General features: G+C 45.9%; 1 protein-coding gene across 2 annotated transcripts in view; it reads left to right on the top strand.

The window, feature by feature from the left end:
• The window catches only part of STAB1 (stabilin 1), a 605,861-nt gene that overhangs the window by 520,963 nt on the left and 67,032 nt on the right, over positions 1–17,866 (top strand). For both annotated transcript variants that reach the window (XM_063940632.1, XM_063940633.1), the window contains 2 exons: positions 8,647–8,840; positions 11,948–12,092. In XM_063940632.1, coding sequence (XP_063796702.1) covers positions 8,647–8,840; positions 11,948–12,092 — 339 coding nt within the window. The remainder of the gene's footprint in view (positions 1–8,646; positions 8,841–11,947; positions 12,093–17,866) is intronic.

Below are 17,866 nucleotides of genomic sequence, written 5' to 3'. Positions count from 1 at the left end.
GTTCAGAAAATGAACTAGGGCACTATTTTGGAGCATAAACTGAACAGGGGCTGTGAAGAGGAGTCACTCTGGAAGCACTGGGACAGGGAGACCTTCAATATGTTGCTATGGGGCCCACAAAGTTCTGGCTACTCCCCTGGTTGTGTTTATATGTGTGCAATATAATTGAGGTACAGTATGAACGAATTACGCATTCCCAGATATGCAGGGGCGGATCCAGAAGAAAATGAAAGGGGGGGCACCATGATAAGGGAACGGTAATATTAATATTTACATGCACCTAAGGCATGCGTGCTCCCAGATAAGGGCTGTGGTATTACAGGGGGCGTGGCCTCACAGAATACGCCATCAGGTAATGATTGGCTGTAGGAGCGCATCCTGGTTTATTGCCAATGTTTCACCCTGATGAAAAGGCTGATTGGGCCTTGATATGTTGGTCACCTGTTCCAATAGTTATGGGAGCCTGGAAGGCACCCCAGCACAATATAATTATTATAGTTTTTAGTTGGTGGTGGCAGGTGCAGCATACCTTGTTTTGGGCACTGCACTGAGACTCAGACTGTAGGACATGAACTGCCCATCTTTGATTAGCAGAAGCAGCCAAACGGATCTCCAACAAGCAGCATAAGACATCTGCAGGACAGCCCTGTCACAATCACACGGGCCGCCTTCTCAAATCTGAGCTGAGTGTGACTGCACCTAGCATGGTGGTAAAGGAAGTGGAGGAGGAAGTGCTGGGAAACTGTGCGGTGCAGCGAGGGCTAATGAAGCCTTCTGCCCCGTCATAAGTAACAGTCTTACTCGATGCTGGCATTTGAGCCCCGCGCCTGGGCTGGACTCTGGCTGGCTGGCAGTGGGGGAGGTAGGTTGCAGTGTGAGCAGGGGGAGGCTCCAGCATCCCCACTGGTTACCACAAGGACTTGCTGTTAGAGCAGTGGCGGGTCCTAGTGCCTGCCGGCTCTTTTATCAAATCTGACTGACGGAAATAGCAGTAGTGCTGCTGCTGTTCTCCTTTTGAAAAAAGAAGTCAGAAACGACAGGGGAGACACGGGCCCGAGTGCCCCCCCTTCCCCCTGGATCCGCCTATGCAGATATGTCTCTCAGGCATATCTCTTATGAATACTGGAGGGCTGATACAAAACATATGCAGAGGTGAGAATGACTATCATCGGCATTATCTATCCAATTCTGATTGGCTGTTTAATTATTGTTCTCTACTGTCAATACTACTAAATTCAATACCATTACAGTGATATTATATCAAGTGTTGGTGCTATTGTCTTAAGTTATTTGTATATGATACTTCATTATATTGTACACAAATAGGATAATGTGACACTGGCATTTACTACTGGAACTTGAAAAAAGCCGTCTAAGAGGAGACATTATAAATATTTCTGAATCTATAAAAGGACAATACATATAGCTAACAGGACATCTATTTATTGAGAGATCTCTACACAGACACGCGGACACCATCTGAGGTTAGAGGAGAGGAAATTTCATACCCAGCGAATGAGGGGGTTCTTCACAGTAAGGGCAGTAAGGATCTGGAATTCTCTGCCAGAGAAGGTAGTAATGGCGGACTCGGTTAATAAATGTAAAAATGGGTTAGACAAATTTCTAACTGAAAAATATGTTCAAGGTTATAGCATCTGAAATGAATGTATTTTAGAAAAAGTATACATTCTAGCTGTCATCGTGGGTAAATCTGTGGTTATATAGAGAATAGTATAGGATCAAAAATAAAGGTTGAACTCGATGGACAACTTGGGGTAAATTTACTAAGATGGGAGTTCTATTTAAGATGGAATGTTGCCCATAGCAACCAATCACATTCTACTTCTCATTTATCTAGCACCTTCTAGAAGATAATACCTCAAATCTGATTGGTTGCTATGGGCAGCATCCCATCTTAACTAGAACTCCCATCTTAGTAAATTTACCCCCTTGTCTCTTTTCAACCTCATTAACTATGTTACTATGTTACTACTATTACTGTCATGTCACTTGTATAGACTGTGGGCAGAAATATGGCCACGTGTACAGCTCATTACTCATGGCGCAAATAATGTTGTATCTGACTTGGACACATCTTGAGATACATCTAACTGAACATATACATGTAGATACGCTTATTATGTGTACATCTTTTACAAAATACATTTGGTGCACAAATACAAGTATCTTTAAATGAAGAGCTAAATATATAATTATAAACTTTCTGTTACAATCACATTGTTGCCCTTAAAGTAATGTGTAATTCTAACTGACATCTATTTATAATCAGTAGGCAATGAATAGTCATTTTTGTAACATGATTTTTTAGATTTAAGGTTTTGTTTGGATTAACTTTCTGCATGGAGAAAGGGTCCTGATATAGGATAGGGACTCCTCTCTAGACTTCTCTAGGTACAAAAGACCCCAGCTGTACTCTGGCTCCCCAGTTTAAGTCTACAAATGCAGCCATCACCAGCTCTACTCCTTCTTCCCAGTAACCATGTCTACACACAGACAAAGCCAACTCCACTCCTTTCCAGATAAGGGCGGAATCCAATTAGCTGCGGTAATATACCACAGCTAATTGACTTGCCTCCTGGGATTAACCTATTAGCCCCAATGCCGGCACATATCGGGGAATTTGTCAAAGTGTATAAGTTATCGCAGACCCTATGTATTTTCGCGAGAAAAATGTTTTGTTTTTTTCATAAAAAAATAGACTAGGGAGATAAAAAAAATTGCAACCTCCCCATCTTTTGCGGGCGCAGAGGTATCGGGGTTAATTGGATACCCCTCTAAGGGTTTTAGATAAGACAGATGTTTTCTCTCAATTCAGGACTCCCCATATTCCAACTGTAGACGGTGACGGATTTCCCACTAGGCACGTGCCTATGGGCGGCATGGCAGATTCCCCCCCAGATTAATCCTTCTTTTTAATGGTGACAGCCAGCCCGGATCAGCAGCTACTTTAATGGGAAGGTGGGTCATGGGTGGAGGTAGGGGTCGTGGGTCACAGTTCACGGAGGGGGGTATAGAGAGGTAGAAGGTACCTGCTGCAGCTCCCATAACAGAGGCTTCCTAACTGGGGTGGAGCCAGAGACTGAGTGCCTATCAGAGTTCTGCATTTGTGATTCATTCCCCTGGCTCTGCTCCCCTGTATCAACACACAAGCAGGAGCAGGTATTGAAAGTGGCTCAGGAGGAAGCTGACAGATCTGACGGTGAAGGGGGGAGTGTGATGGTGGTGGTGGGGGCGTTCAACAATGTGGTGCCTAAGGGTGGCCTGACCATAAAATCTGCCACTGACTGTAGACAGAGAGCTCCAGCTATATTCTCACGTGTTCACTAGTTATCACTACAGCCAACTTCAACTCTACATCTTTGCACAGTTTAACCAGTTACCCACTCTACAATAAACAAATTAGTTAACTAATGCTGCTTTCACATCGCAAAACCTGCTTTTGAAATGGTATTTGAAACGGTTCTTAAAACGGGTCTGAGCAGTTAAACCCCTTTCACATCTCATGTTGTAACCAGTAAATTACCATTTCATTCCCGTTTTGGTACCTTTCACACTGAACCCGTTTCACCCATAGAAAACAGTGGTTGTCATTATAAATGGACATTTCTGGCCCACACATTATTATTAATCACTAATTAATTCATTATTAATAATTTGGATAGTCGTACAATGGAACCCAGCAGCTTGAAGCATATCTATTTTTATTAGATGGGATTAGGTACTTGGTTTGTCTTTTTTGGAGGCACAAGTATTATTTATATATTTTTTAAAATTATTATTTTTTTTTTTAGATGGAATGGTTAAAAACACGGAAAAAAATGGCGTGGGGTCCCCCCTCCAAAGCATAACCAGCCTCGGGCTCTTCGAGCTGGTCCTGGTTCTAAAAATGCGGGGGGGAAATTGACAGGGGATCCCCCGTATTTTTAAAACCAGCACCGGGCTCTGCGCCTGGTGCAAAAAATACGGGGGACAAAACGAGTAGGGGTCCCCCGTATTTTTCACACCAGCATCGGGCTTCACTAGCTGGACAGATAATGCCACAGCCGGGGGTCACTTTTATGCCGGGACATCACGTGACTCCTGTCACTGAAGTCCCTTCAGCCAATCAGGAAGCGCTACTTCCGTGGCGCTCACCTGATTGGCTGTGCACTGTCTGAGCTGTCAGACAGCGCATCGCAAAGCCGCTCCATTAGTTTGCGGCTAGCGGTGGGGTCACCCGCCGGTCAGCCGCTGACCGGCGGGTGACCCCACCGCTAGCCGCAAACTTCCCATCATTGAATATAATGGACGGAGCTGTGCGATGCGCTGTCACAGCCCAGACAGCGCACAGCCAATCAGGTGAGCGCCACGGAAGTAGCGCTTCCTGATTGGCTTAAGAGACCTTTCTGTGACAGCTGTCACTGACAGGTCTCATTCGGGGATAGGGGTCTCATGTGTCAGCATGGGACCCCTTTCAGTCCGTGTGGTCGGTTGTCCGGTTTGTTTTTTTCTCCAAGTACGTGGATTTATCTCTGGAGCCTGGTTGAGGTGAGTATATTGATCTTTTATTTTCAGGTACCCCTGGATTCTACATGGAGAAGAGGACCGATGTCGGCGTGTGAACATAGGTAAGTATGTGTGTGTCGGCAGTGTGTAATAAAGTTTTACTGTCGACGGTGTCTGTGTCCTGTTTTTATTTGGGTATTTTTTTTCCATTAGAACTACAGGTACCAGCGGGCCCATTTTTCTCCCGCATGCTGGTACTTGTGGTTCTCCAAGTACCAGCTTGCGGGGGAGGCTTGCTGGGACTTGTAGTACCACTGGAAAAAACAATATCTTTTCATTTACAACAAAGGCTATCAGCCCCCCCATCCGCAGCCCATTGGATGGGGGGGGACAGCCTCGGGCTTCACCCCTGGCCCTTGGGTGGCTGGGGGGGGGGACCCCTTGATTGAAGGGGTCCCCACTCCCCCAGGGTACCCCGGCCAGGGGTGACTAGTTGGATATTTAATGCCACGGCCGCAGGGCACGGCATAAAAGTGACCCCCGGCTGTGGCATTATCTGTCCAGCTAGTGGAGCCCGATGCTGGTGTGAAAAATACGGGGGACCCCTACTCGTTTTGTCCCCCGTATTTTTTGCACCAGCACCAGGCGCAGAGCCCGGTGCTGGTTTTAAAAATACGGGGGATCCCCTGTCAATTTTTCCCCCGCATTTTTAGAACCAGGACCAGCTCGAAGAGCCCGAGGCTGGTTATGCTTTGGAGGGGGGACCCCACGCCATTTTTTTCCGTGTTTTTCACATTTAAACGTTTATAAAGCCACTCTCTCATGTGTCTCCTGTGTTTTCCAAGCTGTTTCCTGGTTGTGGCTGGTGACATCACACATGGAGACAGCCTATCATCTTCTGGGGCTTGCAAATACCGTTTCAGACCCTTTCACACTGCACAGTGAAATGGGACTGAAACGGGTAGGACCCTGCTTTTTTACCGTTTCAAAATACCGGTATTTTGAAAACGGTAAATTGAAGGGGACCCTTTCACATCGCAGCTTGACCCGTTTAGGAAGCCAGTTAAAACGGCAAAATACCGGGTATAAGCTGCGGTGTGAAAGGGGTATTACAGCTTATATGCTCCCTCGCACATCAGGTCAAAACTGTAAATACAACAGAACCAGTGTTAATTGAAGAGGCAAGTGGCTGAAGGTGTTATGTTAGCTTTAGAAGAAACTGCAATATTTACAGTTGAAGATAAATTATTAGAACTTAAGAATTGAACATACTGTAGCAGTTTTATCCATAAAATATATCAGTAAATAGACTGCCAGCATTTAAAATAACATTGAAACCATGATTCCTAGATTAGATTGCCTTCATTCATTAAAAAACAAATTTAGAAAATTGTTACATAACACCTTCATCCACTCACCTCTTTAATTATTCACCTTAGTTACACACTTTAGCCACCAGATGTTGATATCAGCAACCTTTGTCTGTCCAGCTGTAATGAAATGTCCCAGTCATGGGGGTATATGCAATTAGCAGCGAATCGCGGCAAATTATCGCCGTTTTTTAATTCGACACAATTCGACCATCCAATTTCAGCAAGTGGTTGCCGAAATTCACCATATTCAATGGAAAACGGATTCGACAGTCCCGCGGGCGAAAAACGGCCGATTTGCCGGATTTTGCCGCGATTTTAAAAAACGGGGGAAAACGGGAAAAACCCGAAAAAAAAATGGCGTGGGGTCCCCCCTCCAAAGCATAACCAGCATCGGGCTCTTCGAGCTGGTCCTGGTTCTAAAAATGCGGGGGGAAAATTGACAGGGATCCCCCGTATTTTTAAAACCAGCACCGAGCTCTGCGCCTGGTGCTGGTGCAAAAAATACGGGGGACAAAAAGAGTAGGGGTCCCCCGTATTTTATACACCAGCATCGGGCTCCACTAGCTGGACAGATAAAGCCACAGCCGGGGGTCGCTTTTATACAGCGCCCTGCGGCCGTGGCATTAAATATCCAACTAGTCACCCCTGGCCGGGGTACCCTGGGGGAGTGGGGACCCCTTCAATCAAGGGGTGTCCCCCCCCAGCCACCCAAGGGCCAGGGGTGAAGCCCGAGGCTGTCCCCCCCAGCCAAGGGCTGCGGATGGGAGGCTGATAGCCTTGAGAAAATGTAAAGAATATTGTTTTTTTCCTGTAGTACTACAAGTCCCAGCAAGCCTCCCCCGCAAGCTGGTACTTGGAGAACCACAAGTACCAGCATGCGGGAGAAAAACGGGCCCGCTGGTACCTGTAGTTCTACTGGTACGGGTGTTCGTTTTCTTTTTTTAACAAGTACGTGGATTATCTCCCGGACACTGGATTAAGGTGAGTCTAATTTTTTTCACAGGTACCCCGGATCGTTGGAGACTGTGGCAGTCGGCGGGTCAACATAGGTAAGTATGTGTGTGTCGGCAGTGTGTAATAAAGTTGTACTTGTCACGGTGTGTGTCTCCTGTTTTTATTTGGGTATTCTTTTCCCAGTAGTACTACAGGTACCAGCGGGCCCGTTTTCCTCACGCATGCTGGTACTTGTGGTTCTCCAAGTACCAGCTTGCGGGGGAGGCTTGCTGGGACTTGTAGTACTACTGGAAAAAACAATATTCTTTCAATTTTGAAAAGGCTATCAGCCCCCCATCCGCGGCCCTTGTGTGGCTGGGAGGGGGGACTTCTTGATTGAAGGGGTCCCCACTCCCCCGGGGTACCCCGGCCAGGGGTGACTATTTGGATATTTAATGCCACGGCCACAAGGTACTGTATAAAAGTGACCCCCGGCTGTGGCATTATCTGTCCAGCTAGTGGAGCCCGATGCTGGTGTATAAAATACGGGGGACCCCTACTCTTTTTGTCCCCCGTATTTTTTGCACCAGCACCAGGCGCAGAGCCCGGTGCTAGTTTTAAAAATACGGGGGATCCCCTGTCAATTTCCCCCCCCGCATTTTTAGAACCAGGACCAGCTCGAAGAGCCCGAGGCTGGTTATGCTTTGGAGGGGGGACCCCACGCCATTTTTTTTCTGAATTTTACCATTTCATCTAAAAAAAAATATATATATATATATATATATATATTATTTAAAAAAATATATAAATAATACTTGTGCCTCCAAAAAAGACAAACCAAGTACCTAATCCCTTATAATATAAATAGATATGCTATTATCAATGAAAGAAACACAAAAAAAAACATGTTTTAAATTTTTTTTTATTAGTTTCACCCACCAAAGTGTGGCGGATTGAAAATGTCGAATTTACTGTCTAAAAGCACTGTTGTCGAATTTCCAAACTTCAATTGAATATACTTTGGTCGAATTGCAGCACTTGTATCATTGCAGAAAAGTCGAATTTGACAAAAGTCGAATTTCAAAAAGTCGAATTTTGAAAGTCCGTTTTTTGGACGGAAAGTACTGACATGCATTGACGATTTTTTTGGGGGGGCGAAAAAGTCCCGAAATTCGACAATTTCGGGAATTCGACCGCAATTGCATATACCCCATGGTCTGTAGACAGTGTCAGCTCTGCTGTTTCTTCCATTCAGAACTGTAAACATCTCCAGCTCTGCTCATACATCTTACGTACAGACGTCCAGTACATCCAGCTCTTCTTTCTCTCCCATTTCGGGGAAACAGGCCATCTCCAGCTGTCTAAAAACAGAGTATTAGGGTGGCTATCAATAGCCGCCGGTAAGGGGCTGATAAGTTCCCCTAAAATAGTGGATACAAAAGAAAAACATATACCAGTGCTGGCTGCTCATGAAATAAATGAAATTAATTGATATAACAACGGCTTGTTAAAAATTACACATTTATTATATTTCATGAGCAGCTAGCGCTGGTGTCTGTTTTTCTTTATCTCCAGCTGTCGCTTCAGTTTAGTTCTTGACACATAAACAAGTCCATCCATACGTTTTCCCCTAATTCCTGACTTGTGAAGCAGCCCTACTGTCTCCACAGTTCTAGACATTGTACTGTGTGGAGCCTTATTAGTATTTATTTGTATAAAACCCTGCTGGCAAAACTTTAGAACCATCCTGTAAAATAAGTCACATATGAAATGATTTATAATTGCATTAAGTTTTGCTAACCCTAGTGAATGCACTTCTTTTTACTTTATACAGTGATTGACCAATGCCGTGAGTACAATGGTGGTTGCAGTATCCATGGGCAGTGTTCTCAGGTTGGGGTAAAAGTCTCATGTGCATGTTTTCCTGGATATGAAGGAGATGGATATATCTGCACTCCCATCAATGTCTGTGCAAATGGTGAAAATGGGGGATGTAGTGAACATGCAACATGTATATACACTGGCCCGGTAAGTATATGTTCTTCAGATGTAAGCACAATGTTAAGCATCTAACAGAACCTTCATGTCTGTGTGGTATGTTCCATGATCATGATAGGACCAGTAGTCCACAGCAGCTAGGTCACCAGATGTTGATATCAGCAACCTATGGCTCTCCAGCTACCATGGAATGATGAGCTTGAGAGCCACCAGGTGCTGAAGCATGTGTTACTACCACTGGGGGCGCTCATACATGTACAAATATGTTGCTATAAATATAAAATGCATATTTTATCAACACATGGATATTAAAGCTATGTTACTCTGTATGCTTAAGTTTAGCAAAAAGATAAGTTTTGCATAACAGTATCCAATATTCACAACACGGGCAATGTGCAGCCTAGACTAGGCTCGGTATGCAGTAGAATACACTATAAAGTTGGTACAGAACTCTACAGCATGTTCTGGGCATATGGTGACAAGATGTGTTACCTGTTGCTCTAAATAGTTTTGGTAATCAGAGATTTATGAGGAAGTGTAAAAAAAAAAAATCCAGATACTGAAGTTTCTATATGAACCCCAGATGTGACACCAGGGGCGGATTGGCCATAGAGGTCACCAGAAAGATTCCTGGTAGGCTGACGTGTTTGTGGGGTCTGTTTAGTGTGTTGTCATATGGCTCCACCCTCCACATGACAGACAGCCCACTGCACTCATTACACTGCATTGTCCCCATTCATTCTGTTATTCCATCTCTGCAGTACAGCAACTCTGCCATCCGGTGATGCTGCAGTGGCTACACGGTATGTTATACCTCTTGTGCTGCCCATGCCGGGCCACTACTACAAAATCTTACAGGGACACTATTAGTTCCCAATCTGCTGGTCTGCAGCAAAAGATGCAAGGAAAGCCGCAATTGCGTACAATCAGGCCCTATGAGGAGGGATCCCGCCCCCTCAACAGAACCCACCCCCTCATCAGACCGCACCCCGTTAGGGCTGCTTCCATAAATTTCCCATGCTGGTTGTCCATCCCAATCCGTCCCTGTGTGACACTAAATAGATGGCTTTTACTGGGCATGTGATAATCCTGTAGTGCAGCACTGCCTCTGGTGTCCTGCTACTGATGTTAGGTAGGGGAAGTAGGTGCACATGTGCTGGGTTATGTATGCTGATCCCTGTCCACACACAATACATGAGCTACCATCATATACATAAAGTGGCAGCACAATATGAGCCCGTCACTCAAATGGGGAGAAGATTGAGGTAAGAAGCACCTATTGGTAATAAATAACCACTATATGCTACAGAGTGATGATATCAGATATGTCCAGCAGTGATGTCTTGCTTATGAAAGTCAGTAGAGTGGGTGGGGAAGTACATGGAGAGGTACTGCATCTAAAGTGGGCATCACAGTTAGTCCAAAATAAGGTTGTGCCCCTCATCCTGGAAAGTATAACTCTTACGTCACTTGTGAAACAGCTGCCAGATCCATCAATATCCCTTACACACAACAGGTTATAGAGAGCCCAGTACATCTACTCCTCCAACATCTCAGAGAGTCTGACACCTTTCATAACTAGTATCATAGCAGGCTTAGCCTAAGCCACATTATGCACTCCCTTGCTCTATATCTGCACATCCACTAATGCATGACATTTTGGTGCCCTGTGCCAGAAAGAGTACTGTTGCCCCTCCCTGCCCTGCACACACAGATTTGAAACGAGGATAGTGCAGCAAAAATAAAGTGGTGCAGCTTCATGGGGAAGGGGCGTGGCCACAGAATAGTATCAATTCTCATTACACAGCACAGTAGTGTCTGTTTTTCACATTATACCACACAGTAGTACCCTCTTTCTTATACACATTACACTGCACAGTAGTACCCCTTATACACATTTACACATTACACCACACAGTAGTGTCCATTATCCACATTATGCAGCACAATAGAGCTTGTCCTCCTCATTCCCCCTCTTCCTCATTCCTACTCCTCTGCATATCTCCTCTTCCTCATTCCTCATCACCCTGACCCCCAGCTACTGTGCAGCATCATCATCATTCCAACTCCTCACTCCTCATCATAAATTCTCCTCATTCACACACATCATTCCTCCTCCTCATTTACCCCCCCCCCCTCCCCCTTCCACAACCTCCCTACTTCAACCATCCTTTCACCTGGGAGCCATAATGCTGCTAAAGTACCGTCCTTGCACCAGGCCACGGAGCGACTTCTTGCTGGCAGTCACTGTCTCTGACGCTGGCTGCGGGGGACAGGGGAGCCGGGAGGGGGCGGAGCACTTGAGCGGGCAGGTGCAGCGCTGTCCACTATAATCAATGTATATATCTGCAGCGCTACGTACATTAGACCAGACAGCAGCGCTGGTGCCTGTGGCGAGTGGATGCAACGGGTGCCGGGTCACAGTGGATGCTAGGGTGCCGGTTCTCCGCCCACATGGCACATGCACTGCATATGCGCTGTGTGTCAAGCAGACTCTGCACCACCCTAGTTACGGCCCTGCATGGGATATAATAATTCCAGTACTAAATTATGATTTACTCTGATTTTCCCCCATAATAATTGTATATAAGAGCTTAATGGTGGGGAAGGGAGAAGAGAGACCCCCCGATTAGGGGAATGCTGGGACCAATATGCTAATTAATACTATTTTAAAATATTTTGCACCAGCATATTTAGTAGTGCTTTACAATTTGCGCACAAATACCATAATAGACTGGGTAACAATAGGCAGAAAAAGACATGAGAGGCATGGTTGGATTAAGAGAGGAGGGGGTAGCGTGCATCCTCCATGCAGCCCCCCCCTCTCTTTCACTGGTGTATGTGCTGACTTAAAGGAATATAGCAGTTGTGTCTGTCATTTTCCTAGTGATCACTCTACTATGCATGTACGGATCTCAGGGAAAATGACGCTCGCTCCATATTCCCAGTGATTTCTGTAACTCCAACTATCATATAAGAGTAGTCTATGGGTTCAGGGTGGCCCTTGTGTCCCCCATACCCATTATAGATGTGGCCCTTGTGTCCCCCATACCCATTATAGATATGTCAGTGAAGAGAGGCATTAGTGATGTTGTTCTGTGTGTTGGTTTAGGTTTGTGTTGTTTTTTTGCTTGCAGAACTCGCGGAGATGTGAATGTCATGATGGTTATGTGGGTAATGGGGTCCAGTGTCTAGAGAAAGCTATTCCACCTGTGGACCATTGCCTAGAAGTAAATGGAGACTGCGATCCACTGGCAATCTGTTCTGATCTGCACTTTGAAGGTGAATAAATTGTGATATTTAATGAAAATGGGAGGGTGAGGTAGGTTCCTGCGCACTCTCTATGCTGCCCAGCGTAAGGTCCTATCCTGATGTGTCACCACACACCTGTACAAAATTAAATACACAAAAAGAAAAATAGAATAGAACCTGCTGTAGGCGCAAAGTGTGGATGACGATGGTGTTTCGCCGTGGGGTCAATGTCCAAAGGTATAGGTGAGAGAGTCCTTTGCTGTTCCTAAAACATGTCCCTCGTGTGAAACGTTCTTTTCCCTCAATCGATGTTACATGTGGAGAGAACACAAAATGTATACAAGGGTTCAAAAGGGATTTCTCCCAATGCAGTTAGTTTCAAGTGAAGGTGACTTCTCCCGGACTCTCTGGACTATGGTGAAGCGGGGAAATGTGAAGATATCCGTAAGGGTTCACCCTGGTGCTTCAAGGTAGACGTGGCCCCTCACATGTGTGCTTACTTTCATACATATGGAAAAAACCTATAAAGGTTTCTTTATAGCCCCTTAAACGATATTCTTGGTACTAAAGGTGGGTGTACCCCAAACATTCACATGCAGATACTTCTGAAGGATGCTCACATCCAGGCTTACTTCAGAAGGCGCCGTACTTTCATGTAACGGTATCTTTATCTCAGCAGGCTGGATGATCGTCCTCATTCACTCCCTTGCTTCGTATTTAGGCTCGGTATAAAGCACAGAAACGAAGGGGTGTGTGAGGTTTCATACACATTTATTGTAAAAAAATCAATATGGATCAATAAAAACAAATTCTGGATTGTATACCACAACAGACAATCTCATGGATGTTTTTTCAGCAAAGTCCAATAGTGATTTTTTTTACAATAAATGTGTATGAAACCTCACACACCCCTTCGTTTCTGTGCTTTATACCGAGCCTAAATACGAAGCAAGGGAGTGAATGAGGACGATCATCCAGCCTGCTGAGATAAAGATACCGTTACATGAAAGTACGGCGCCTTCTGAAGTAAGCCTGGATGTGAGCATCCTTCAGAAGTATCTGCATGTGAATGTTTGGGGTACACCTACCTTTAGTACCAAGAATATCGTTTAAGGGGCTATAAAGAAACCTTTATAGGTTTTTTCCATATGTATGAAAGTAAGCACACATGTGAGGGGCCACGTCTACCTTGAAGCACTAGGGTGAACCCTTACGGATATCTTCACATTTCCCCGCTTCACCATAGTCCAGAGAGTCCGGGAGAAGTCACCTTCACTTGAAACTAACTGCATTGGGAGAAATCCCTTTTGAACCCTTGTATACATTTTGTGTTCTCTCCACATGTAACATCGATTGAGGGAAAAGAACATTTCACACGAGGGACATGTTTTAGGAACAGCAAAGGACTCTCTCACCTATACCTTTGGACATTGACCCCACGGCGAAACACCATCGTCATCCACACTTTGCGCCTACAGCAGGTTCTATTCTATTTTTCTTTTTGTGTATTTAAAATTGTGATATTTGTGCTTCTCTGTGTTTAGTAAAATGATGATATTCGTACTGTATGTGAATAATACAAATTCAGGATAGAGTTATTAATTTACTGTTAAGCATTATTTACATAGCACCAACATATTTCACAGTGCCATGTAAGCAGGGAGTACATTTAGAACATACAATTGCAGTCCAGGGAGTTCATAAAAATATAAGGCGAGAGCTCTGCTCACAAGAGCTATAATATAATGGAAATGAGCTAAATAAATAAAATGTGCATATTCCTCATTGTTTTGCACCGAGGACAGAGTGCATGTGCATGTTGCAAGTGCTTGTTGCTAATGATGATGGCTCTGGAACCAGCGCATGTATAGCGGCAGTGCCTAATTCATGGTTGATCGCAAAAGCAAAATCTTTCTCTAATGGGCAAAACCATGGGGGTCATCCCCGACATGCGGGGGGACGCCCATCACAGGGCTAGTCCGCCAGGCATGTCAGTCCGCCCCCCCCCCCCCCCCGCATAAGTACAAAAGCATCGCACAGCGGCGATGCTTTCGTACTTGAAGAGTAACTCCCAGCCAGCGCAGCTCCTGTGGCTTGCCGGGAGTTAATCGTCGTTGCCCCGGGTGTGACGTCATGCAGCCGCTGCGGCCCGCCCCCCACATGGTCCGGCCACGCCAGCGTTGGCCAGACCGCGCCCCGAAAACAGCGGCCGTGCCACCCCATCCCTCACTGCGACCGCCTCTGCCTGTCAATCATGCAGAGGTGATCGCTAGGTAACGACGGCCTTTGGCCGTCTGTCATGCGCCAGCGCACTGCAGCGCTGGCGCAATTCCTACCCGATTGCTGCGCTGCGAACAACTGCAGTGTGCGATCGGGTCAAAATGGCCCCCTACGTGCACTGCACAGAGGGCAGATAGAACATGCGCAGAGAGAGAGTTAGATTTGGGTGGGGTGTGTTCAAACTGAAATCTAAATTGCAGTGTAAAAATAAAGCAGCCAGTATTTACCCTGCACAGAAACAAAATAACCCACCCAAATCTAATGGTGGGTACACACTGATAGATATATCTGCAGATCAATTGATCTGCAGATATATCTATGGACGGGTCAGGCAGAGTGCCTGATCAGGCAGTGCGCCCGTACACGCACAGCGACGCGCCAATATATTGGTAGATATATTGGCCGTCGGCTGTGCTGCAGGGCCGACGCGATATGTTGTGAACGACGGAGTACACAGACATATATCGCCCGTACACACTGGCCGACGGACCAGCGAAATATCGAACGGCTGATATATCGGCCAGTGTGTGCAAACCTTTATTCTCTGTGCACAAGTTATCTCTGCCTCACCTGCAGGGCACATGGTTTTGCCCATTAGAGACAGATTTTGCTTTTGCGATCAACCGTGAATTAGGCCCTTTCTGTCCACACAATTCAGGAGGAATTATGTGCTGCTTTCAGCCTCCTAACGTCTGTAAATAAGGTGTCAGTAACCAACCTCACCTCCTTATACATGGATTCATGGATACACACTGTAGATGCTAAAGTTACATGCCATGTGTGCATCATAAATTCTACAGTTGCCTAACCAATCAGTTTTTTCTGTAATCTCCGGCAAGCAGGCTGTTGCCACTGGCACGTACAGATTTATGATTGGTGTTTTCATTTAATTCCCTTAAGGGCAACATTACAGGACATAATCCACATTTGTTTCTATTAGAGATGAGCTACCGAACTTCACATCCCGAGCCCGGATTCCAGTCAGGCTCGGATTTTCCCTCCTGACTCGGAAACCCGAACGCGGCAAAATGTCATCATCCCGCTGTCGGATTCTCACAGGATTTGGATTCCATATAAGGAGCCGTGCATCGCGGCCATTTTCACTCCAGTCTCGGAGAGTGTATAGAGAGGACGTGTCCTCAGTGTTCAGTGTCTGTGTGGGGGCGGAAAAGTGGGGTGGCGAGTCTTGTGTTGTGTCGTGCTGCTCAGTCCAGTCCAGTGTAGTCACAGTGTTGGTGTCCTCTGCTGCCATATATCCAGTGTAGCTATATAAAGTGGTGCTGTGTTGTGCTGTCCAGTCCAGTGTAGCCAGTGTATTGTGCTGCATCAGTCCAGCCATTCACAGTGTTGGTGTTCTCTGCTGCCATATATCCAGTGTAGCTATATAAAGTGGTGCTGTGTTGTACTGTCCAGTCCAGTGTAGCCAGTGTATTGTGCTGCATCAGTCCAGCCATTCACAGTGTTGGTGTCCTCTGCTGCCATATATCCAGTGTAGCTGTATAAAGTGGTGCTGTGTTGTGTCATTCCAGTAACGAGGCAGTCACAGTGGTATACGCTGCTGCTATAAGACCACTGCTGCCGTACAATAATAATAACAACAACCACAAGTCCCTTACAGTGTTCTGTTGTGCTGCATCAGTCCAGTGGTAGTGTCCTGTCTCATCAGTCATTCCAGTGACGATATACTCTACTGCTATATGTCCACTGCTGCCCTGTAGTAATAATTATAACAACAACAACAACCACGTGTGTCCGGTATCCACCATTAGTTCAGTGGGACTTAGAGAATTGTTTGAGGTACTGTGTCCCCGGTATCAAATCCCATCTAGGTTCCACTTCTCTAGGCAGGCAATACCGAGAATGTACACAAACGTCAGAAAGAGAGTCACAAGTGTCCTACAAAATGTAGAGATGTGCACCGGAAATTTTTCGGGTTTTGTGTTTTGGTTTTGGGTTCGGTTCCGTGGCCGTGTTTTGGGTTCGAACGCGTTTTGGCAAAACCTCACCGAATTTTTTTTGTCGGATTCGGGTGTGTTTTGGATTCGGGTGTTTTTTTTCAAAAAACCCTAAAAAACAGCTTAAATCATAGAATTTGGGGGTCATTTTGATCCCAAAGTATTATTTACCTCAATAACCATAATTTCCACTCATTTTCAGTCTATTCTGAACACCTCACACCTCACAATATTATTTTTAGTCCTAAAATTTGCACCGAGGTCGCTGGATGACTAAGCTCAGCGACCCAAGTGGCCGACACAAACACCTGGCCCATCTAGGAGTGGCACTGCAGTGTCACGCAGGATGGCCCTTCCAAAAAACACTCCCCAAACAGCACATGACGCAAAGAAAAAAAGAGGCGCAATGAGGTAGCTGTGTGAGTAAGCTAAGCGACCCTAGTGGCCGACACAAACACCTGGCCCATCTAGGAGTGGCACTGCAGTGTCAGGCCGGATGGCCCTTCCAAAAAATACTCCCCAAACAGCACATGACGCAAAGAAGAAAAAAAAGAGGCGCAATGAGGTAGCTGTGTGACTAAGATAAGTGACCCTAGTGGCCGACACAAACACCTGGCCCATCTAGGAGTGGCACTGCAGTGTCAGGCCGGATGGCCCTTCCAAAAAATACTCCCCAAACAGCACATGACGCAAAGAAGAAAAAAAAGAGGCGCAATGAGGTAGCTGTGTGACTAAGATAAGTGACCCTAGTGGCCGACACAAACACCTGGCCCATCTACGAGTGGCACTGCAGTGTCACGCAGGATGGCCCTTCCAAAAAATACTCCCCAAACAGCACATGACGCAAAGAAGAAAAAAAAGAGGCGCAATGAGGTAGCTGTGTGACTAAGATAAGCGACCCTAGTGGCCGACACAAACACCTGGCCCATCTAGGAGTGGCACTGCAGTGTCACGCAGGATGGCCCTTCCAAAAAACACTCCCCAAACAGCACATGACGCAAAGAAAAATGAAAGAAAAAAGAGGTGCAAGATGGAATTGTCCTTGGGCCCTCCCACCCACCCTTATGTTGTATAAACAGGACATGCACACTTTAACCAACCCATCATTTCAGTGACAGGGTCTGCCACACGACTGTGACTGAAATGACGGGTTGGTTTGGACCCCCACCAAAAAAGAAGCAATTAATCTCTCCTTGCACAAACTGGCTCTACAGAGGCAAGATGTCCACCTCATCATCATCCTCCGATTCATCACCGTGTACATCCCCCTCCTCACAGATTATCAATTCGTCCCCACTGGAATCCACCATCACAGCTCCCTGTGTACTTTGTGGAGGCAATTGCTGCTGGTGAATGTGGGAGGGCAACTTAGGTAGAATAAAGCCAGTTTGTGCAAGGGCCTCCAAATTGCCTCTTTTTCCTGCCAGTATACGTACGGACTGTCTGACGTGCCTACTTGGATGCAGTCACTCATATAATCCTCCACCATTCTTTCAATGGTGAGAGAATCATATGCAGTGACAGTAGACGACATGTCCGTAATCGTTGGCAGGTCCTTCAGTCCGGACC

The sequence above is a fragment of the Pseudophryne corroboree genome, chromosome 9 (assembly GCF_028390025.1).
Source record: "Pseudophryne corroboree isolate aPseCor3 chromosome 9, aPseCor3.hap2, whole genome shotgun sequence".
Lineage (NCBI taxonomy): Eukaryota > Metazoa > Chordata > Amphibia > Anura > Myobatrachidae > Pseudophryne > Pseudophryne corroboree.
This window is presented reverse-complemented; position numbering and strand designations above follow the sequence as displayed.